The sequence below is a fragment of the Bombus bifarius genome, unplaced genomic scaffold (genome assembly GCF_011952205.1).
Source record: "Bombus bifarius isolate JDL3187 unplaced genomic scaffold, Bbif_JDL3187 scf7180000008288, whole genome shotgun sequence".
NCBI classification, from domain to species: Eukaryota; Metazoa; Arthropoda; class Insecta; order Hymenoptera; family Apidae; genus Bombus; species Bombus bifarius.
This window is the reverse complement of record NW_022884571.1, coordinates 1,379,647-1,404,530: the sequence shown is the minus strand read 5'-3', so window position 1 is coordinate 1,404,530 and position 24,884 is coordinate 1,379,647. Positions and strand designations below refer to the sequence as shown.

General features: G+C 35.7%; 2 protein-coding genes and 1 pseudogene across 2 annotated transcripts; all 3 read right to left on the bottom strand.

Annotated features, from left to right (window-relative positions):
- Window positions 1–1,753: 1,753 nt before the first annotated feature.
- LOC117212375 lies at window positions 1,754–2,161 on the bottom strand. Its single transcript, XM_033457161.1, has one exon. It carries the CDS (start codon window positions 2,159–2,161, stop codon window positions 1,754–1,756), a length of 408 nt encoding a protein of 135 aa, XP_033313052.1.
- An 8,586-nt stretch (window positions 2,162–10,747) lies between these two features.
- Window positions 10,748–14,697, bottom strand: LOC117212286 (venom serine protease Bi-VSP-like). Its single transcript, XM_033456965.1, has 8 exons — window positions 14,566–14,697; window positions 14,224–14,371; window positions 13,550–13,635; window positions 12,495–12,785; window positions 12,072–12,374; window positions 11,805–11,906; window positions 11,582–11,733; window positions 10,748–11,308 (listed from the first exon to the last, which is right to left on the bottom strand). Exons 2-8 carry the CDS (start codon window positions 14,229–14,231, stop codon window positions 11,150–11,152), a joined length of 1,101 nt encoding a protein of 366 aa, XP_033312856.1. The 5' UTR covers window positions 14,232–14,371; window positions 14,566–14,697; the 3' UTR covers window positions 10,748–11,149.
- A 1,445-nt stretch (window positions 14,698–16,142) lies between these two features.
- Window positions 16,143–17,924, bottom strand: LOC117212374 (annotated as a pseudogene).
- Between the last annotated feature and the right edge of the window lie 6,960 nt (window positions 17,925–24,884).

Below are 24,884 nucleotides of genomic sequence, written 5' to 3'. Positions count from 1 at the left end.
GTTATATGGTATAACGAAATGACGTTTTACGTTATATGGTATTACGTTATAACGTATTACGTTATATGGTATAACGTTATCACGTATTACGTTATATGGCATTACGTTATAACGTATTACGTTATATGGTATAACGAAATGACGTTTTACGTTATATGGTATAACGTTATAACGTATTACGTTATATGGTATAACGAAATGACGTTTTACGTTATATGGTATTACGTTATAACGTATTACGTTATACGGTATTACGTTATAACGTATTACGTTATATGGTATAACGTCATAACGTATTACGTTATATGGTATTACGTTATAACGTATTACGTTATATGGTATAACGTTATAACGTATTACGTTATATGGTATAACGTTATCACGTATTACGTTATCACGTATTACGTTATATGGTATAACGTTATAACGTATTACGTTATATGGTATAACGCTTTAACGTATTACGTTATATGGTATAACGTTATCACGTATTACGTTATATGGTATAACGTAATAACGTATTACGTTATATGGTATTACGTTATAACGTATTACGTTATATGGTATAACGTTATAACGTATTACGTTATATGGTATAACGTTATACCGTATTACGTTATATGTTATAACGTTATAACGTATTACGTTATATGGTATAACGAAATGACCTTTTAACGCTATATGGTATACCGTTATAACGTATTGCGTTATATGGTATAACGTTATAACGTACTACGTTTTATGGTATTACGTTATATCGTAATACGTTATATAACATAACGTTATATGGTATAACGTTATAACTTCATAACAAATGTTTGTTCTAATTCTGATTGGGTATTGTCAGAATTGTCGTTGAGATTTCGAATACTCGAAGTTACAATCGTTCGCGATACGTTTTCTCTCTTTTTAATTACACGATTTTAATTTAATTGATTTTTTTAATAATTTGCAAATTGACAAATATATACACGTTGATTGACAAAACTGACAAGAGCTTTTTTTTTTTTTTTGTACGTGGGGAAATCCTCATGGACACTCCGCTGCTGCAATAATCGCGTAACAGCAGTGTAGTGTCGGACTCGTACCGACTAAAAGTCCACGATGACCATCTTATGCGTGTGACAGGGGTGCTCCAGGAACCTCTTATGAATTAACTTCAGTTGCACCCCCTTCTCGCGTTCTCTTGTTCGAGCCGGCTATTGAGTAGGCCTTAGGGGGAGGTCGTTGCCTCTAGCGCTGTCACTTCTTCTGGTCGTAGTCCGTTGTGGTGGTGGCGGGGCGGCTCTGGGTCGTCTGACTGCCATCCTTCTCCATCGTCTTATCCTGCAGGGGTGGGAGTTTTTCTTTCTCTCCCTTTCAGCTCGCTCCTTCGCGAGCATAACTCGCTCGCAGAAGAGGCGGGCGGCCTCGTATTCCTGTGCCCCTCTCATTATCGCTTCCACGATAGCTGAGGGGGTCAGTATTTCGCCTATGGCGTGTCGCAGAGTGTAGCGGGGCAGCTTTCACGTCGGACAGAGCTCCAGCGTGTGCTGCGCTGTGTCCCTGCCCTCTCCGCAGTGGTGACAAATGTCTGTCGTCTCCCGTCCGATTTTTCTCAGGTGAACGGGAGGCCGCGGCGGCTTCTCCATGTCTCCCGGTTTGGGAGGACCACCTCCGCGCCTCGATGTTTACCTCCCTCGTTGATCAGCTGGGAGCACCACGGGTCCCACGTGTCTTCCTCGGCAGGTCCTAGGTCGTTTGGAGCCGCCTGCTAGATCAAATCTTCTCCCGGATCCCATACTCTCCAGCGGGCGTATCTCCTTTTGAGCGCTATTGCCCGAAGCTCCCACGGGGAGGACGCGGCTGGAGCGGTCGCCGAAGCGTAGGACACCGTCCGGTATCCCCTAATGATTCTGATGGCGGTTACCCTGTGCACCCTCCTGAGGAGCAGGATGCTGCGACGACTCACCATCAGATCGTCCGCCCATATCGGGGCCCCGTACATCACTCGGGCCCGAACGACGCCCTCGTATAATCGACGCACCACAACTCCCGCCCCGCCGATGTTCGGCAGCAGGCCGCACAAGGCATTGGCAGCCGCCGACACCTTGGGAATCAGGGAGTCGAAGTGCGACTCGAACGTCCACTGGCTGTCGATGACGACACCCAGGTATTTCATCTGCTTCATAGATAGAACCTACGTTGAAGTTTCTACGGAGAAAGACTCTGTTTTCAAATTACTCGATATTAACAATAAAGCGCGATGACAAAATTACAATTCATTTTTAAGTCGTTTATCTTCGTAGTTAAAATTATTACTTTTTCCTTTTCAAAATTACGTAAAAATATTCGAAGAATAAATCCATGAAAGGGACATTTAGAATATTCGTAGAATTCATGAATTTTTAGTCTTCTTAAAAAGTTTACCGTTTATAGGATGGACACAAGTATAAATTCAGTTACAGAAAACCGTTGATTTATAAACCGTTTGCATTACAGTTGTTCTTATTCTCATAATAATCTCGTACTAAATTCTTATTTTCGTGCTGCCGGCTTAATGTCACCTCTCGGTCGAATATTATTTGTTATTTTGATATACATGTTAAGGAAATTCGAGGATTTGGGAATACAAATAATTGACTATATTTCTCACTCAACAGTTATACATCTATATTACACTCTGAAGAACGTCTTGCACGCACGCTTGTCGCCAACCGACTATCCTAGATTCTTCTAACATCTGGCAACAGTCTTTTGTCTCCACTAAGACCTTAACGCCCTCTAACCCTTACACACACACTCTCATGTACAGTGTAAATGTATCACTTCCCTAACAATACAGCGTAATCTCGATTATACATTGCGTACATACATCATCCGAACGTTCTGTCATCAGAATATTGTATAATTCTCTATAGTGTATTTCATATACGTATATACGTATATACCTATATACATGTTTAATACACGTAGTATTTATTTCCCCCTATCAAAATTGTCGACGACAACAATTGTCGAAATAAAATCTCGTCTCAACATTTCAGTACTGTATTTACATTCGAAACGTTTCAAACAATAATGACGTCAAGACGAACACCGGTACATTTGACAATTGTCGATAAATACAGAATCACTGCGATGAGAGATAAAGGCAAAATTCGACAAACCGTAATGGAAAAGTACGGTATTGCGAAATCCACATTGATCAATATATGTATAAAAAGCGAAGTGATTTCAAATCAATGCGGGATCCTCATGGGTTTCACACGGAAACGTTCGGATATAGAGAGAGCTATTTACCACTGGTACTTACGATGTAAGGAAAGAAAGGTAAAAATGACAGGAGTAGACATACAGAATGAAGCTCTAGAAATTAATCATAAATTAAACGGACATCCTAGTTTTAAAGCCAGTTGCACTTGGTTGCGAAACTTTAAAGAACGTTACCGTATTACTACTAAGGATATAAGGGAAAATTTTCAACCCACAATTCCATTCATTGTAGGGAAAGACTTTAAAGCTGATTTTAACAGATTACTGGAAGAAGGTGGGTTCACATTGAAGAACGTTTACAATGTCGCTTACACAATAGTAATGTGGAAAGCAGTATCAGAAGAAACTTGTATTTTGAACCATGCGGAATCGACAGGAAGCATAAAAATGTGCGATGGTTACTTGTTTGCTTGTACCATTTGGTTTGAAGTACAGAAAAAGCTGTTGTTCTATAATTCAAACACGTTTATCATTATTAGTTCCAATAATCAAGATTCTACTATGTATGGAAGACAAGGAAAGGCGCGCAATGTTATTCTTGTATTTACGTTCTCTTTGAACTTTATACTTTGAATTTGGCAAATTAGAGTTAAAGTAATTGTTAAATTAAATGTTTACTGGGAATATAGAGATGGATCGATGAATGTATTAAACAAGTATATTGTCGCACAAATAAATGATGATGACCTTAAAATCATATTTAAAAAATGTCTTCTAGAAAAACATTATCTACCAAATAGTATAACCTTGCCCTGCGTAGTTATTTTCATAATATTAATAACGAAGTTATTTAGATGCCCCGATTTATGTATCCCATTCTGTATATCAGCGGATATTTATCAGTGCGAGTACCTACCAAAGCCGGTAGATACGCGACTAATCAATGCAAAACTTGAATTGAAACTAAATTTATATTGATAAAATTATATGATATAGAAACATATACATTCACACAAATGGGCTTCTTTTTCTCTTCCTTCTTTCTCGCATTCTTTGTAATTTGTCTTATTAAACGAAAAGGAACTTATAATTGTAAGTAATTAACTAAATGTAATTATTAAGAATGGCGACCTCGACGATGTATATGACTTTGAAGTACGTTAAGGAAAGTAAAAGTCAAAAGAAACTAATAACTATTATTCCGAGGATTTACGATTTACTGAATATACGCTATTAAATAAGCAGTAGCGTTGGACTACATCATTAAACGTAAATGTTGATACAGTTACTCCTTAACATATGTCTCTAAAATATTTATATCTGCTTAAAAGAAAGTAGTAGGGCTAATATTTCTTCATAAGGAACTACATCAATCAATGCATCGAAAAATATAATTTTATTTTGAAAAATGTATATAACCTTCTTCGTATCTCAACACCCATATCTGTCTATATTCTGCCTACATCGTACTATATCACTCTAGATCTGCCTTATATGTTTTTGAACACAATTTTCTTTTTCAGTGTTCCAGGCCGAAATTATTCGTCCAAGTTAACCGTGTCAGTTAAAAGTATTTACAATTATGTGCAATAAATACCAAGAAGGTAACAATTCTATTTACATTTCTAAATTTGTAAAAGTATTAATCGCGAAATATTGGTTGATAAATCTGTATTTGAGAACCAGGTCCATATTTGCAGAAATTTAGTTATACGTACTCAAACTCCTTTATCAGATTATTACATCAGAATAATACATATTAAATGATAAATATTTAATATATACAGCTTCATGCTCAATGTTATCATATATAAATAATCTGTATAATCATCATAATCATTCATTGTTAGAAATTGTAAAAGAAAAACTCTTTGTTACATTTAACACTAAACCTACCAGTGTTGGTTAGATTGACTGATTTCAAGCTTTTGCACAAATTTAACCATATTTAAACGTTATCATATCGCTTCATAATTTCAGAATTTACCTAAAACATGCATACAATATATTTTCCGTATTTACTTTTAGTTTGTTTTTTTTTCCTTTCTAACAATGTTCGACCGTTCGCCGAGAGACGTAATCGCGAGGAAGCGCGCCAACGGGAATCGTAAATTCCCGTTACGATTAGATAATCGGCGCCACGAAATGATCGATCCGCTATTTCGTTTAGGATAATAGGGGTGGTTGAACTGATTATAACACTGAAATAACAGATCACAATATACACTATATTCAACAAGTTTGTGGACATAGACAGTTACGCTCGGTGTGTATAGATATAAGTTAAACAGGTGACTGATCTAAAGCTGATAAACCAGCCAAGACATTGACTGGTTAACGCATGAAAAACCAGTCAAGGGATGTTGACTGATCTAAAGATGGAAAACCAGCGAAATTCGGTGACGATGCTGACGCAGAGTTGCTGGATGTTGGTCGTCCCATCACTGGTCACTTGCGGGTAGAAATACCGCCAAAAATGGGAAAACCCACGTTTCTTCACTGATGGAGCAATAACCATAAGGAACGTCTCGACTTGAATATATTTTAATACTACTAAGGGCCCTAACGGTAAAATACAAATGCTTAGTTTTATTACAGTTCCTTAGGATTATTGCGGTCCGACTAATTATATTTGCACAGCTAGTGGTCGCCTCCACCGAGGGATGGACTCCGGGTTACACGCAGAGTCACCGGACGTAACTCCGGTGGGCACGCAGCAGGTGATAGTAGTGGTGCCAGCTGCATATTTTCCCAAAGATAATCCTAATTTAAATATACCATAGCCACGGCAAGAATTCTTCCTAGGATTGAGAAATGCTATAGATGTCATCTAATAGAGCATTCAACGAGTCAGTGTAAAGCGATCAGACCTGGCAAGGAAATATGCAGAAGATGTGGAAGTAAAGACAACAATATGTCAAACTGCAACAACGAGGAATGCTGCGCGATGTGTAGCACCCGTAAACTAAGCAACACAAGGCATGTCACAGGCTCATTGGCGTGCCCTACGTACAGATTGACTTTGAAACAGGGTTAAAATTAAGATCTTGCAGACTAACCTGAATAGGTGCAAACTAGCACAAGACTTAATGTACCAGTACGCTTGCGAGTACCGAGTAGATGCGGTTGTCATCTCAGAATCGTATAGGTAGTAAGCGTACTGCTTTAACGATGCGAAAAATGACGCCTCCATTTGGATTACACTGTTCAATGGCAGGTTTCTTAAGGAAGATACATTAATTAATAAGAATGGAATAGTCCTGGTAATTAACGATTGCTTCCCCATAAGTGGGAATTGTTCGCTCAACATCAACAAAAATGAGTTTAATAAATACGTTAATAAATAATCTGAGTAAAGACAGTAGGAAACATCATAAAATCATTATGGCGGGAGATTTTAATGCAAAAACGATGGCTTGTGGAGGAAATAACACAGACAAGAGGGGCATAACATTAATGGAAGTGTTATGCAAGCATGGTCTGTTTCCAATTAGACTGAGACAAAAATACACATACATTAGGAATGGGAGAACTAGTTGCTCGGATGTAATCAGTGGAGATAATCAAAACGACTAATATACACGAAAATAGTAGTCTTAAAAAATTATTCAACCTTTGGCTATTACTATATTTTACACAACTTCAAAACGAAAATAAACAGTAGCAAATCTAATTATTTTAAATTTTCTGTATTTTCGCACGTTCGCTCCTTCAATGTAGCTCCTCAATGTATAATATTCCAAAATTTATTGGATGTATAGGATGTACGAACCATGATATTCTAACGCGAGCAATTGAACGCGCAAATAGAGGTCCTCTCGCACCCAGCACGTAATTCCTGTTATTTGTCACCGAGATTCAACAGTTCCATTCATCACGATGCTGCGTACGTGAACAATATGGAAAAAGAAAGAAAACATCAGGCTAGAAACATTACAGCGTGCATTTCTTTCTTTAGTTTTTTTCCTTTGAAACATATCGTGTTAACGATATGTAAACAGGAATTCACTAACGTCCGATATTCTGTTTCATACTCTTCTAATTTTGTTTATATTAGATACTCTATTATGATTAGAGCGTGGATGTTTATAAATTCGTAGCTTTATTTAACACTATTACAGAAATACAATTATGGAAATTGAACTTAAATAGAAATTTCTTTCATTCAATACAATTAAGTATCACAACTCATTTATTATGTTAATCTTTAACATTATAGCAGAAACTTTACTTTCAATATTTTCGATATCTTTGCACATTATTCTATGCAATCTGTGCATTTCTACACTTTTAAATTTACTATAAATGTACAATCTATTTATAACTCATCACAATGGTTTAGTTTAAATTACACATTTGTAGAATACGTCTTACGCTTGTCACCAGAGGGCCATCGATATCAACACAGGGCTAGCGATGTTAATGCTTTCTCACTAGTGGTCACATTGACACTGTTTGTTTCAATAAATATAACTTCTAACACAAGTTTTTCTATCCCAGTGTCTAAGGTAAAGGTCTGCTAGGTAAGCCTTACTGAAGAGTCCCAACTAGCAGATCTCGGACGAAACACTACTTCTCTCTTCTCCATTTCCTTTCTTTATCCACCCTACTTCATCCATCCCCCCTATGCTTGAGTCATATGGGCAAGATGGACTGACAAAGAAGAAGGAGGAGCTTCGCGACGGAGGACTTACCCATGGGCGGCCTTTGGCGCAAGAGCAACGATCAAACAATGCAACGATCAAGCAATGCAACTGATAAAAATCCCTTCTGAACATCCTTGTAAGGGAAAGCGGAAAGTCCGCTATTACAGAAGCTTTAATGGTTTACAGGGTATAGGGTAAGATACTAGAAAGGTACTCGCCGCTTCACCGTAGTGTGTGTATGGCGACACACTGGGTGTCCGAGAACCTTACTAGCCGGTTTAGGTTAAGAGATATGTACATCTTTACACCTAAGTCAGTATTAAATATCCCCTTCTGATCCGGAGTGGGAGGCCGCTCCACTGGGAAACGTCGCAGGAGAGGGTAGGAGATTCGACCGGCCTTGGATACAGTGTCCCGCCGTTGGCGATGGTGTGGGAGGGAGGAATCCGTTTTCAATGTTCCTGCCATGTATAAAACCTTCTTCCCTCCTTCCATTGTGTCTAAGGCATGAGCCTGCTGGGTAACCTTACTGATGAGTCCACTAGCAGGTTCTGGACGAAACACACTTTTTTTTTCTTTTTCTCCATCTTCTTTCATATATCCGTGATAATTGTAGCTGCTGGCTGTAGATATCGCTTGCCGGGGTGTATACTGCTATTTTCTTCTTATTTAGATGTCGTAGAAGAAAAATCGGACTTCGGAAAAGTACGAGGCGCCGGAATTTGAACCCGGGATCCGAACGATTGTACTCTAAGGCGCTAACCATTGCTCTGCCGTCGTCCGACACTAGTTGGTGTCAAGTGATGACATTTGCGTTCTCGTGTGCCGCCACGAGAAGAAATCTCGGTGTGGGCGTGCTTTCTGAACGAAGAACGCGGATTCGTTGTTCACACTTTTCGTTAGGAGAGTGAGGGTGCCCATTGGTTATAGCCAACGTTAATGAATGGAGATAGGAGGAGGAAGCCTCCTACCAACGTGGCTCGTGGATGGCATTGGTTATTGGAAAAATAACTACCCGCTTTCTCCGTAATTTGTAAGAGTGCACAATAAACCTAAGGATTGTTCTAAGGACCATCCATAAACCGAAAACACTTACAGGGCTAGAGATTCCTTCAAGCTATTAAGATTACGTCAAAGGATTCAGTTTATAGCATATAGTATATAGTAGATCAGTATATAGTATAAAGTTTCAGACAGCGCACGGACCATCGTACGCGCCGTAACATAGAGAGTTATAAGGATATACATAAAATAAAATTAAACATCGCAAAAGTAACTTAATTAGAAATGACTACAATGTATGATGTATAATATAATGAATTCAAATTGTCTAAAAAATATTACAAATTTATAAAGATTTTACTATAAAATTTTTTTAAAAGAAGCTGATACTATTATGTGGCATTTTCAAGCATTTACGCACATTAATGTAATTATTAGGTCTTAGTTAAAGTCAAATTAAGCCAAGGACGAAACATAGAAGTATTTAACACTGAAGCTTTCGAACTAAATTGAAATTCTAAGTCTTTTTAATTTTCATACAGAAATTCATTCTTTTCCTGAATTAAAATTCTAACTGAAATACTAAATAAATGTTAAAAATTTTGATTTCAATGAAAATATCACAATTTAATCAAATAAAATTTCAATCACAATATAAAATGTATAAAATTTAAATTAATTTGTAATGTCGAGCGTGAGGGCCCGCACACATCTGGCCTCTAATGTTGCAGTGGCCTGGTTTCTGATGTGGATTGACGTTACACGAGTCATGCGACAGAAACCGTTGGAATGTTTACTGTGGAGTGCCGCTACAACTGTTTCTTTTAAAGGAGAGCTATGCTATTACCCCATACCTTTGTTAGGCACCTTTGTTATACCTTTTAGCTCCGACGTATATATCTGAGCGAATGTAGAGTGATTCCTTGATATTCATGAACGTCACCAGACTACATCATTGTGCCATTTCTTCCTTGTTTCTACCAAATGTCCAAATTGGACAAATTGTGAATGTAAACAACTAAATAAAAAAAAAAAGTTTCTTCCTTGTATACCAGCCTTTAGATTAACAGTCTAAACAAACATACAAAGTATTTTATAAAATCTGTATAAAATATAGTTTACATGCGCAATATTGAATCTTTCAAGGGGATACAAAGGTAATGTACATATGCATTCTCATGCAACAAAATACAAACAGATTTAATAGTATTAAATTTTTTATTCGTCACAATAGTTTGCGAGTTTATGTCTCGTAAGTATCTGTAATGTGTAAGTATACCTTTGGCTGAATGGAAATTTCTCTTACATATGTAGTATCTAAATAGTCTAGAGTAAGGACAAGAAAGGATGTTCTATTTGAAGTGAAGTTTAGTTTTATTTTAACAAGCAATACCCAATGCAAAAACTGACTACAATATCTTCGTACGTCTTATTCTAACACTCGGCTTACAACGTCTGTCTTCACAGGTCAAAAAATGCTGAGCCTCCACACTCGCACCCTTCTCTCACTCCATTACTCATTTGGCTTTGAAGTCACCAAGCATACCCTCTTACTTACACACACACACACTCTCTCTCTCTCTCTCTCTCTCTCTCTTCCCCAGCACTCTTACGATTCTTAGTTTATATGTTCAATTTACGACTTATACTATCCCCAGAAAACTCAAACTTAAATATATGATAGACCAAGCGCATACCCTCCCCTTTTTTTGATATTACACATATAGTCAAAAATGTGGAATCATTGTGTTGAATTGGAAAGTGATAAAAAAATAAGTAAAGTTTCGATGTTGCACGTGATTGTATGAGCACACAGAACATTTTTAGCGAATAAAAAATAGTTTTGGAAGACACGAGACTTATCTTGTATTTTATGCACTCTCTGTGTCCGAACTTCCAGAAGCTCTCTATCTTATGAAGCGTTTTAGATCAGCCGGAAAATTTTGTATGTACATACAAGAAGTATACGTTCTAAGTGGAATATTTAATCAGGCTCTTGATACATCAGAAAGAAAATTTATAGAAACCTTCAGAGAGTTGGTTTATTATTATCAAAATTAGTATAAATATGATTAATGGAAATTTAGTTAATGATCGTTTATCATCTTTACGTATCTAAGTGGTGCAAGTATAACGTAGGTAAAAAATTAGTGTAGTTTCAAAGTTACATTTCATGCATTTTAAGACTGTAATTCTTGACGTAAAAAACAATATAAATTTGAGCTGCCTCTTATCTCCACAATAAGAAAAGCCAACTTTACCTTTCGTACATGAAAAATGATATTTATGGAACAATAATAATCGTATTATTGCAAGGCTGGGAGAATGAAGTTGTCGAGGTACGACGTGATCCTAGTGTAAACACCAGGATATCCAGCTACAGCACACGCATGACCATAAGACACAGCACCTATTAGGTAGAAGGTTAATTGCTGTCGTATCATCAGTGGTCCGCCGCTATCACCCTTAAACGATCGTTAAATTTTTAATCAAAGATAGTGAAATATATCAATCGAATTACATTGAAATAATTATACTATAACTAATATTAGAAGGAAATTAGATTAAATACCATAATGATGTGTGAGAAACTATTAAATAACTATTAAATATTAAACTAAACTATTAAATTGTGTTTATCCATTATTTTTAAAGTTTAAGACGTCGATTTGATGTTGATTCGAATTAATGCGTCTTCAGACACCGTATAATTTGTAGTTAATCTGTAACTTAATTACCGTACAAGCATCCTTTCCACCCTGAGCATACCCGGCGCATATTACACCATCAGTGATAGGTGCATTAGGAAATTTGGAATAAGCTGTCTTGCATTCGGCGTTGCTAACCACTGGCACTTGTACTTCCATTAATACATCACTTCGTGGTCCTCCTACGAAGAAAATGAGAAAGACATTTAAGACTGGAATTGTTTAATTTTATTATAAAATTGGTATCACTTACTATATCTTAATGCTCCCCATCCAGCAACAAGGGGGTTGTAGCCCACGAAGTCGTTATTTCGTAGGGACTCCTCTATGGGGAGACAAATGGGATGTATGTACTCTGAAAAATAAGAAAACAAATGAAAGTGAAGAAAACGAATAACGAAAAGTATAAGAAAGAATAGTACATGTTTTATGATACAATATGTGTGTATGGTAAGAAATTTTAGGAAACGATTCTCCATTAATACTCGTAGCATATACTCAACAATATTTGAGGACTTACTCGAAAATGGCACCTCCTCCACCAATCTAAGAATGGCAATATCATGATTGTGTATATTGGGAGTATAATCAGGATGTATTAGTTTAGATTCGAATCCCATTTGAATAGGATGCGCTCCGTCGTCATCTCGTTTTAGATTTAAGTCTCCGATACGAACCACGTACAAATCACTGCGTATTGCACAATGTGCTGCGGTCAAAACATGCCTAGCTGATATCAGGGAACCTCCGCACTTCCATTCTGGTTCAGTATCTGGGTTTTGGGGATTACGAAAACCTAATGCAGCGATCCACGGCCAAGCACCTAAAACGCAATAGTTATAGTTGCGAACATACATCATTTTCTCTCGCGTAAGTACCTTTAAAGTTCATTCTTCGTAGTAAATCGCTTATTATTAATCGGAAAGGAACAGATAAAACGTACCAAGCTTAGCTGGTTTACCATCAACCACCCTGGTATGCTCGCCGTTGCTGAAACCACAATATGGTGGACGCAAGGGCACGTACTTATACACAGTTTCTATTAAAATCCCTCTCTTCTCCTTGTTTGGATCGTTTGGACAACAAACGATCGGAGCATGACCCTCATATCTGCATAGTGATTGCCTCAAAAAATCGGTAGCTGTATGACCCTGTGTCTGCAGTATTTCTTGCAGAGGGTTACATGTTTTAATGTTGAGACAGTTGCCTGTTTGATTGTTCGGTGTTGTACATTCTGGATCAAACAATTTCAAAATAAAACATTTATACAGTTCGAATATGCGTAAGAACGCGACACCGATTACTCAACTTTCGAAATAAAAAGCCGATCAAGTCCATCGGATTGTCCAACAGACAACTTTTGACGTGAAAATATAAAGTTTTAATTGATTAGATATTGTGTTAGCCATACTTGAAAGACAAGGACTGTCTTCAACCTCATTTTTTAAATAAACACTTTCTCTGTTTTGCGGTAAATATAATATAGGAATTCAGGATAATTTTTAGTGAATCATTTTATGGAATTAGGAAAATTCTCAGCGACAGTATGTAACACAGTTAGGTAAAAGTGATTCAAATGCAGTACTGACATTAAACTAAAAATCTATAAAGTTGTCATTGGAAATTCCGAGAATATCTTTGCATCATTATCTTAGGCATTACGCCAATAGTTTTCATGGACGTGATGCAATGTTTATCACGTTCATTTTGTACATAAAACGAGTCGTTGAAATATTCGCGAAGTTAACGAATCTTTTTCTGGAAACTAAACCGAGGAAGTAGACGTGAATAATCAAGTTCAGTTTTGCCACTAACTTCGTCGCCATCTCGAAAATAAAAAATTATAAAAATCGTTTGTATTTTATGTGATATTGCGTAGCTTCTTTCTTTTCATTGATAATTAACAAACGCGTAAAATTTCGAAATAGCTCGAAGGTTCCGTGACGAGGTCGTATTATAATCTGAAGTGCATGGAAAAAGACAACTTAAAGTGCAAACCTTCGCCAGACACCATGTGAACTAATGGATGCAGGAGAGTAATTAACACCAAACATGCAAACAACACTTTGCGATCCGTCATTTTTCTGAAATAAAGAAGTGACGAATAACGGCAGGACTGATAACGATGAATGAATCTAATAAAAGAAACTTGGTTCACACTATGATTCAATGTTTTGAAACAAAGAGCGAAAAACTGTGGCGATTTAGAAGGACGCGGAACTGACAACAATAAAGGAAACCTAGTTCGTATTATAAATTGAATTTGCATTAGAAAAGAAGCACGATCATGTGAAATAGATGATAGGAATGACAGATATCATCGACATACGTTTCAGTGTAATTTCATTTTTGAAAATTGTTTAGTTTAACACTACAACGATTAAACTCGTCGCAACAACGAGCTTTGAAACTTTCATTTGTGCAATTCCCTAAAAAGCGTCATATTACCTTTTGCAAAAATTAACGTTGATCTTTGTTGAGTTAATAAGATGACTACAGACAACTTAGAAGGAAAATACAAATAGGAAAATCATTAATTCAGATAACTAGTTAGAGAAAAATCTGGATATTTGTAATTATTAGAACACGTTTCTATACGCACATAGGAAGATTTATAACAGAATGCTCTTTGCTACATAACTTCAAATCTTATTGTTTCTATTCCTACTTACCTCGCCATTCTTCGAAAAATAAGATACAGTTGCACCAACTTCCCTCTAAGTACTTATTTATACCATCATTTTGTCGCTTCTCTTACAATTATGTATTATATAGCACATTCAGTCGTACATTACTTGTTGATAGTTCTAGTACTAAAATCTGTAAAATACCAATAACATGGTAACAGAAATAAACACTTTTGCACGTAACACATCACATAAAAGTTACTTCTACGATAAAAACTGTTTACTTGTGTGACAAGTGCAACTTTAATTGATCTTAAAAATGATTGATCTGTAGTCACAGAATTATCAAAAACCAAATTCGATCAATCTTACGACCCTTTTACTTACACATTTGACGGCTAATTGAGAGATGCCTGTCACGATGAGAGATGTTTTTAAACTTTTTTATGCTCACTTTTACGAAAATCTTCTAATTCTTCGACAATGGTGCTTATATTGAAATATTTCTAATGTCATTCGAAAGTGTCAATTCTCCTCCTTTTTTTAAATCACACAAGAATTTTCCCAGTTACATGTGTTCAAAAATACGTTGAACCATGCAATGAATGAAGTATATGTTACCTACAATGAAAAAGAGATTTCCTATACTGGTCCATTCTTTTCCTTATTCTTTGAATACCAGCATATTCTTCGAAATTATGAATAAATCCGGAAAATTGTTTAATCTGAAAAGAGACATAAATTATTAACATCGTTCATCCATAATTATCAATATCATTCAGAATTTTTGTTTTGTGTTGCAGTAAAAGAAGGCAGCAATTCAGTGCTTGATAAATTATTTCTTCCTTGCCTAACACAATTACTTGTTTCTTTCCTTAATCCGTTACTAATAATTCAAATAGACTTAATGGTTCATACGATGAAGCAACATACCAGAATTAGAGAAAATGTGTAATCTTGGGGGGGTACCCAAAAATATATAATCAGAGCCGTTAACATAGTTTGTAAAATCTTTTATTCTGTCTAACTTGCTATTCCATGATCACATTGAGGCCCTTTTATTCCAATCACATGACCATGATAATCTGGCTCTTCAATGTATAATATTCCAAAATTTATTGGATGTATAGGATGTTGAAACCATGATATCAAGGTATCCATTCTTTCTTCCCAAGGTACAGTCTCATTAAAAATTAATTGTTTATATTCTAGTACTTACATATTTTCAATAGAGCATAGTCAAAGATATATACCTCAGCAAATATAGGGATGATTTCTTCATAATCAAAATGTCACCAGGCTGTGGCCTTGATGTGTCATTGCGCCACTTCTTCTTTGTCAAATCAGCCTTTTGATTAACACTTTAAAGAAACGTACAAAGTAGTTTTATAAAATATGTATGGAACATGGTAAACATGGCCTATGTTGAAGCCTTCAAGGCATACAAAGATAATGTTCGTCACGTACATGTGTACTTACATACAATAAAAAATGAACTGATTTAACAGTATACATTTTTTTTATTCATCATGATAGATTGGGAATTTATGTCCCGTAAGTATCTGTAATGTGTAAGTATACCTTTGGCTGAATGAAAATTTCTATTACATATAGCTAAACATGCAGAAATAATGCATTTCATTGGGAAGTGATAAAAGAATAAGTAATGTTCCGGGGATGCACGTGATTGCATGAATAGACAGTAAGTTTTTAACGAATAAAAAATAGTTTTGGAACATGCGAGACTTATCTTGTATTTTATGAACTTTCTGTGTCCGAACCTCTAGAAGCTCTCTATCTTATGAAATGTTCCAGAGTAGTCCAAAATTTTGTGTGTACATACAAGAAGTATACGATCTAAGTGAAATATTTAATTATTCTCTTGATACATGAGAAACAAAATTTACAGAACTTCTCAAAAAGTTGGTTTATTATTAGTTTAGATATAATTTGTAAAAATTTAATAAATGCTCGTTTATCATCTCTACGTATCTAAGTCGTGCAAGTATAGCGTACGTAAAAAGTTAGTGTCGTTTCAAAGTTACATTTCATGCATTTTAAGACTATAATTCTTGATGTAAAAGACGATATAAATCTGAGCTGCCTCTTATCTCCACAATAATACATTCCAACTTTATTTTTCGTGCACGAAAAATGATATTTATGGGACACTAATAATTTTGTAACACTGGGATAATGAAGTCATTAAGGTACGACGTGACTCTCGTGTAAATACCCGGATAATCAGGTACGCCGCATTCATGACCAGATGACACAACACCTATTTGATAGTAGGTGAATTGCTGTGATATCATCAGTGGTCCTCCGCTGTCAGCCTGAAATGATGGTTAAATTTTTAATCATAGTTACTGAAATATTTCAATCGAATTGTATTGAAATTATACTTATATACAGTAATAATCTATTATTGATTTATGTATTGAAATATTCCAATTTAGAATGTATATATTATATGTATTTTGAAAAAAATTAAGATCAGAAGGAAATTAGATTAAGGACCATAATGATGTGTGAGAAATGGGCAAAACTATTAAATTGTGTTTATCTATTATTTTTTATGTTCAAGACGTTGATTTGATGTTGATTCGAATTGATGTACCCTCAGACACCGTATAATTTATAGTAAATCTGTAATGTAATTACTCCACAAGCATCCTTTCCACCTCGAGGGTCTCCGCCGGTGCATATTTCTTTATTGGTGATAGTTACGTCAAAATCCTCATAAGCTTTCTCGTATACGGCGTTGGTAACCACTAGCAGTTACAGTTCCATTAATGCGTTAGTATACGATTCACCTACAAAGAAAATGAGAAGGATATTTAAGAATGAAACTATTTCATTTTATCATAGAATTGATATCACTTACTAAAGTTTAATGCTCCCCATCCAGCAATGAAGGGGTTATAGCCCACGAAGTTTTTATTTCGAAGGGATTTCTCTATGGGGAGACAAATGGGATGTATGTACTCTGAAAAATAAGAAAATAAATGAAAGTGAAGGAAACGAATGACGAAAAGTATGAGAAAGAATTGAACATGCTTTATGATACAATATATGTGTACAGTAAGAAGTTTCAGCAATACCCAGTAGCATAAATATTAGAAACACAACAATATTTAAAGACTTACCCGAAAATGGAACATTGTCCTTCAGTTTAAGAATAGCAATATCATTATTGTTCGACTCGGCAGAATAATCGGGATGTATTAGTTTAGATTCGACTTCTATTTGAATAGGATGCGCTCCGTCGTCATCTCGTTTTAGATTTAAGTCCCCGATACGAACCACGTACAAATCATCGTTATCTGCACAATGTGCTGCGGTCAAAACATGCCTAGCCGATATTAGGGTACCTGCACACAGCCATTGTGTTACCCAATGCGGGTTTGAGTAATTACGGAATCCTACTGCAGCGATCCATGGCCAAGCATCTAAAATGCAATAGACATAGTTGTGAACATACATAATTTTTTCTCGCGTGATGAGTTAGAAATTATTGTTATCCATTGGACATTCGACGATGCAGACTCTCAGATAGAAATTTGATTAAGAGAGAAATTGAATTTTGACTTCAATGGAACAACACTTATTAGTTAATTCTATACAGTTTCCACTTGAAGTATACTGAACTCTAAAGTTCGAATATGTAATTTCTTCCCGAACACTTTTTGATCGCCATCCGTATCATTACTCGTATGTCGATTTTTAATTTCAAGTAAAAACATATTCTTTCTAACATGAACTAAAAGGAGGAAATAATTCAAGTTAATAAACAAAGTTACTACCAATGAAACCGTTGTATTATTATATAATTTAATTGAAACGTACTTTGATGTGCTGATTAGTGCCTTTCAATTTCATCCTTCATAGTATATCGCTTATTATTAATCGGAAAGGAATAGATAAAACGTACCAAGTTTAGCTGGTCTACCACCAACCACCCTTGTATGCGTAACGTTGCTGAAACCACAGTGTGGTGGACGCAAGGGCACATCCGAGGTTGCTATAAAACATTTATAGTGAAAGAAGTTATTATATTTAGAGAATTGACAGTAGAGTGATGAATTAATTCGTCTTCGCTGGTTGTTTCACGATTATCCTGGTTATCACATTTGTACGTGAAGCGAGTCGTTGGAATATTCGCGAAGTTAAGGAAGCATTTTTCAGAAACAAAACCGGTGAAGAAGTGAATACTTAGGTGGAATTTTCCCATTAACTTCGTGACCATCTCGAAAATAAAAAATCAAACGTGTTCCTTTCAATTTTATGTGGTCACGCGTGACCGCTTTTTTCACTCATAATTACCAAACGCGTAAAATTTCGAAACTGCAGACAACTTAAAGTGCAAACCTTTAGTGCGTCCCGCTTGAACTGATGGATGCAGGAGGACAATTAACCCTTTGAATGCTATGGACGCATATACGAGTCCAGCGAGAGTCTATCTGTGTGGACTAAGGACCCATATATGTGTTTATCAATATTTTCAACCTCCTTGACGTTTATATAAATCATTGTATTACTTTTTATTTTTAATATATTAAAAAATGTCGAATAATCTTGAAGAATATACTACAAGAGATAGTGAAATAAATGAAAATTACAATTCATCGGACTCCGAAGAAGATGTGGAAAACTATATAAATAATGGATTAGGTACACGTAGAAATAAAAATAGAAAACGGTGTGGAACATTGAGTACGTCTTCGGAGGAGGAAGATCCGCATTTAACTCAAAATATCGAAACCTGTAAACGGACGGAAATGTTCTTGTGGACGAAGAAGAATTTGACGCCCATATTACATATCTTTGACTATGGAAATTCCGGAGTAAAAGTGCATTTGACCGCACAGTCAACACCTTTTGATGCTTTCCAAATTTTTTTCTCGGAGGAATTGGTCTCTCAAATTACCGAACAGACGAACAACTACTTCAAGAATGTGAAAGATCATAAAGCATGTAAAACGAATTCGCGTTTGAACAATTGGCAGAATGACTCAGTCTGCGAAATGTACGGATTTTTCTGTACTATAATGCTAACGTCGCGGGTAAGGAAACTCTCTTTGAGGGAGTATTGGTCCACCGATGAAATGCTGCAAACCAGTATATTCCGAAAAATAATAGCACCAGACAGGTACATGTTATTATTACAAATGTTAAACTTCAATGATCATAACGTAATAAACGATGACCCGATAATAAAAATACGACTAGTAGTCGACGAACTGAAGAAATCCTTTTCACAGTCATATGAAAATCTGTGCATCAACGAAAGCCTCGTACTATATAAAGGCAGATGTTATTTTAAGCAGTTTATACCTTCTAAGAGAAGCAGGTTTGGTATCAAGATATTTGTTCTTTGCGACTGTAGAACTAATTAGTTTGGATTTTATAATTTATACTGGAAAAAAGACAGAGATAAATCAAAATACTTCGACCTTTGGGATTTCTGGAAACGTTGTTATGACACTTCTTCAACCGTACTTTGAGAAGGGTCATACGTTAATTACGGACAATTGGTATACAAGCCCACAAAACCAATGCATTCGGAACTGTTCGTAAAAATAGGAGCGAAATGCTCCGTATGGAAGAAAGCTTGAAGAAAGGTGAAATTTGTTACCGATCTACGAATAATTTATTGACGATAAAATGGCGTGACAAGAAGGATGTCTGGATGCTATCCACTGTACACGCAGCTAGGTTGATTGAAACGGAAAAATGAAACTATCGAACAGGGTTAAAGAAAACCAAACCATCGTGTATTACAGATTATAACTCTTACATGGGTGCTGTAGACAAAGTTGATATGGTTTTAAGTACACTTAATTCTACAAGGAAAACCATAAAATGATATAAGAAACTTTTTTCCGTTTGCTAGATTTAGCAATATACAATGCATATATCCTATACAAAAATTCTACTGGTACGAAACAAAAATTTAATGAATTTCATTTGGCACTGGTAAAAGATACTTTACGGAAATATCCACAAGGAAGAAACGTTGTGGGTGGTGGTAAAAAAGATTCGAAAGATATACCGTTTCGTTTAACAGAGAGACATTTTCTATCAAAATGTTCAAATTAAACGGACAAGGCACAATTATCACGAAGAAAATGCGTTGTTTGCGCGAAACATAAAAAACGAAGTGATACGCGATATGAATGCAGAAAATGCGATGTCGGTTTATGTATCGATGATTGTTTTGAGACTTACCACACCTAAATGAACTTCTAATTTTAGTCGATTTGAATTGCTCAAAGTTTTTAGAAAATTGTTGAGAATTGTGGATCTTTGAAGCCGAAATAATGTTACAGGAACACTAAATTTACACTTGGAATTAATATTAGAATAGTTATATACTTATTTCATGGACGATTTCTTATATATTCATGGATACACACTTGCGCGCGTCTCGGCACTTTCTCCTATAGCCGACCTATAACCGACTGAATAGTTTACATTCATCTGTTTTCGAGACGTCGCGCACACACATACCTCCACACACCGATACCCGCATACAAGTATCTCTACTACGCATTTAACCCAGCCCAGCACAGAAAATTATACATGTCTCAACAAAAATAATTAAACAATTTTAATTTTATCAATATACATAAAAGTTTTTATTTTGTGAAATGAATCTAGTGTAGATGTAATGCGCATGTGATTTAAAACTAAATATTTCTTTGTTTAAAATATACGTAAAGAACTTTCCATAATTTTTGTTATATTCATTGGACTCAAATATTTAGATTCAATAACACAATTTCAAGTTTGAATATATTTTACACTTTAATGTTTTTAATAGAATAATTAATGTCCGAAAATAACTAACTAATAAATAAATATCTATCTATGAACTATTATTTCATTTGGTGTACAGAAATTACAATTACAACTTAGTTCCGCCATGCGTATTCAATTAACACAATTCACACTAGCAAAAAAAGTATTCCGTCTTCAATCATCGCAACCGCTAAGCGCGAGCCGTCCACGCGGATTGCTTTCGCGGGAGTATCCAGCACTCAAAAGGTTAACGCTAAACATGCGAACAGTATATTGAAGCCAGTCATCGTCCTAAAATAAAACAGTGACGAACTGAAAAGACGCAGGACTGATAACGGTCAATGAATCTAATAAAAGAAACTTGGTTCACACTATGATTCAATGTTTTGCAACAAAGAGAGAAAAACTGTGGCAATTTAGAAAGACGCGGAACTGACAACAATAAAGGAAACTTAGTTCGTATCATAAATTGAATTTGCAATAGGAAAGAAGCACGATCATGCGAAATAGATCGTAGGAATGACAAATATCATCGACATATGTTTCTGTGTAATTTCATGTTTGAAAATTGTTTAGATGTATAGGATGTACGAACCATGATATTCTAACGCGAGCAATTGAACGCGCAAATAAAGGTCCTCTCGCACCCAGCACGTAATTCTTGTTATTTGTCACCGAGATTCAACAGTTCGATTCATCACGTTGCTGCGTACGTGAACAATATGGAAAAAGAAAGAAAACATCAGGCTAGAAACATTACAGCGTGCATTTCTTTCTTTAGTTTTTTTCCTTTGAAACATATCGTGTTAACGATATGTAAACAGGAATTCACTAACGTCCGATATTCTGTTTCATACTCTTCTAATTTTGTTTATATTAGATACTCTATTATGATTAGAGCGTGGATGTTTATATAAATTCGTAGCTTTATTTAACACTATTACAGAAATACAATTATGGAAATTGAACTTAAATAGAAATTTCTTTCATTCAATACAATTAAGTATCACAACTCATTTATTATGTTAATCTTTAACATTATAGCAGAAACTTTACTTTCAATATTTTCGATATCTTTACACATTATTCTATGCAATCTGTGCATTTCTACACTTTTAAATTTACTATAAATGTACAATCTATTTATAACTCATCACAATGGTTTAGTTTAAATTACACGTTTGTAGAATAGGTCTTACACTTGTCACCAGAGGGCCATCGATATCAACATAGGGCTAGCGATGTTAATGCTTTCTCACTAGTGGTCACATTGACACCGTTTGTTTCAATAAATATAACTTCCAACACAACTTTTCTTATCCGAGTGTCTAAGGTATAGGTCTGCTAGGTGAGAGCCTTACTGAGGAGTCCGCCACTAGCAGCCTAGGACGAAACACGCACGCTTTATTTTCTCTTGTTGTGTCTAAGGCATGAGCCTGCTGGGTAACCTTACTGATGAGTCCACTAGCAGGCTCTGGACGAAACACACTTTTTTTTTCTTTTTCTCCATCTTCTTTCATATATCCGTGATAATTGTAGCTGCTGGCTGTAGATATCGCTTGCCGGGGTGTATACTGCTGTATTTTCTTCTTATTTAGATGTCGTAGAAGAAAAATCGGACTTCGGAAAAGTACGAGGCGCCGGAATTTGAACCCGGGATCCGAACGATTGTACTCTAAGGCGCTAACCATTGCTCTGCCGTCGTCCGACACTAGTTGGTGTCAAGTGATGACATTTGCGTTCTCGTGTGCCGCCACGAGAAGAAATCTCGGTGTGGGCGTGCTTTCTGAACGAAGAACGCGGATTCGTTGTTCACACTTTTCGTTAGGAGAGTGAGGGTGCCCATTGGTTATAGCCAACGTTAATGAATGGAGATAGGAGGAGGAAGCCTCCTACCAACGTGGCTCGTGGATGGCATTGGTTATTGGAAAAATAACTACCCGCTTTCTCCGTAATTTGTAAGAGTGCACAATAAACCTAAGGATTGTTCTAAGGACCATCCATAAACCGAAAACACTTACAGGGCTAGAGATTCCTTCAAGCTATTAAGATTACGTCAAAGGATTCAGTTTATAGCATATAGTATATAGTAGATCAGTATATAGTATAAAGTTTCAGACAGCGCACGGACCATCGTACGCGCCGTAACATAGAGAGTTATAAGGATATACATAAAATAAAATTAAACATCGCAAAAGTAACTTAATTAGAAATGACTACAATGTATGATGTATAATATAATGAATTCAAATTGTCTAAAAAATATTACAAATTTATAAAGATTTTACTATAAAATTTTTTTAAAAGAAGCTGATACTATTATGTGGCATTTTCAAGCATTTACGCACATTAATGTAATTATTAGGTCTTAGTTAAAGTCAAATTAAGCCAAGGACGAAACATAGAAGTATTTAACACTGAAGCTTTCGAACTAAATTGAAATTCTAAGTCTTTTTAATTTTCATACAGAAATTCATTCTTTTCCTGAATTAAAATTCTAACTGAAATACTAAATAAATGTTAAAAATTTTGATTTCAATGAAAATATCACAATTTAATCAAATAAAATTTCAATCACAATATAAAATGTATAAAATTTAAATTAATTTGTAATGTCGAGCGTGAGGGCCCGCACACATCTGGCCTCTAATGTTGCAGTGGCCTGGTTTCTGATGTGGATTGACGTTACACGAGTCATGCGACAGAAACCGTTGGAATGTTTACTGTGGAGTGCCGCTACAACTGTTTCTTTTAAAGGAGAGCTATGCTATTACCCCATACCTTTGTTAGGCACCTTTGTTATACCTTTTAGCTCCGACGTATATATCTGAGCGAATGTAGAGTGATTCCTTGATATTCATGAACGTCACCAGACTACATCATTGTGCCATTTCTTCCTTGTTTCTACCAAATGTCCAAATTGGACAAATTGTGAATGTAAACAACTAAATAAAAAAAAAAAGTTTCTTCCTTGTATACCAGCCTTTAGATTAACAGTCTAAACAAACATACAAAGTATTTTATAAAATCTGTATAAAATATAGTTTACATGCGCAATATTGAATCTTTCAAGGGGATACAAAGGTAATGTACATATGCATTCTCATGCAACAAAATACAAACAGATTTAATAGTATTAAATTTTTTATTCGTCACAATAGTTTGCGAGTTTATGTCTCGTAAGTATCTGTAATGTGTAAGTATACCTTTGGCTGAATGGAAATTTCTCTTACATATGTAGTATCTAAATAGTCTAGAGTAAGGACAAGAAAGGATGTTCTATTTGAAGTGAAGTTTAGTTTTATTTTAACAAGCAATACCCAATGCAAAAACTGACTACAATATCTTCGTACGTCTTATTCTAACACTCGGCTTACAACGTCTGTCTTCACAGGTCAAAAAATGCTGAGCCTCCACACTCGCACCCTTCTCTCACTCCATTACTCATTTGGCTTTGAAGTCACCAAGCATACCCTCTTACTTACACACACACACACTCTCTCTCTCTCTCTCTCTCTCTCTCTCTTCCCCAGCACTCTTACGATTCTTAGTTTATATGTTCAATTTACGACTTATACTATCCCCAGAAAACTCAAACTTAAATATATGATAGACCAAGCGCATACCCTCCCCTTTTTTTGATATTACACATATAGTCAAAAATGTGGAATCATTGTGTTGAGGAAATAACACAGACAAGAAGGGCATAACATTAATGGAAGTGTTATGCAAGCATGGTCTGTTTCCAATTAGACTGAGACAAAAATACACATACATTAGGAATGGGAGAACTAGTTGCTCGGATGTAATCAGTGGAGATAATCAAAACGACTAATATACACGAAAATAGTAGTCTTAAAAAATTATTCAACCTTTGGCTATTACTATATTTTACACAACTT

What these genes read in the sequence shown, in the direction of transcription:
- LOC117212375 (XM_033457161.1), bottom strand. Translation starts at nt 2,161, where the DNA reads ATGAAATACCTGGGTGTCGTCATCGACAGCCAGTGGACGTTCGAGTCG.
- LOC117212286 (XM_033456965.1), bottom strand. An exon ending in TCACATGGTGTCTGGCGAAG is followed by an intron (nt 12,786 to 13,549) that starts GTTTGCACTTTA and finishes TGTTTGATCCAG; the next exon opens with AATGTACAACACCGAACAAT. An exon ending in GTGGAAAGGATGCTTGTACG is followed by an intron (nt 11,309 to 11,581) that starts GTAATTAAGTTA and finishes CGATCGTTTAAG; the next exon opens with GGTGATAGCGGCGGACCACT.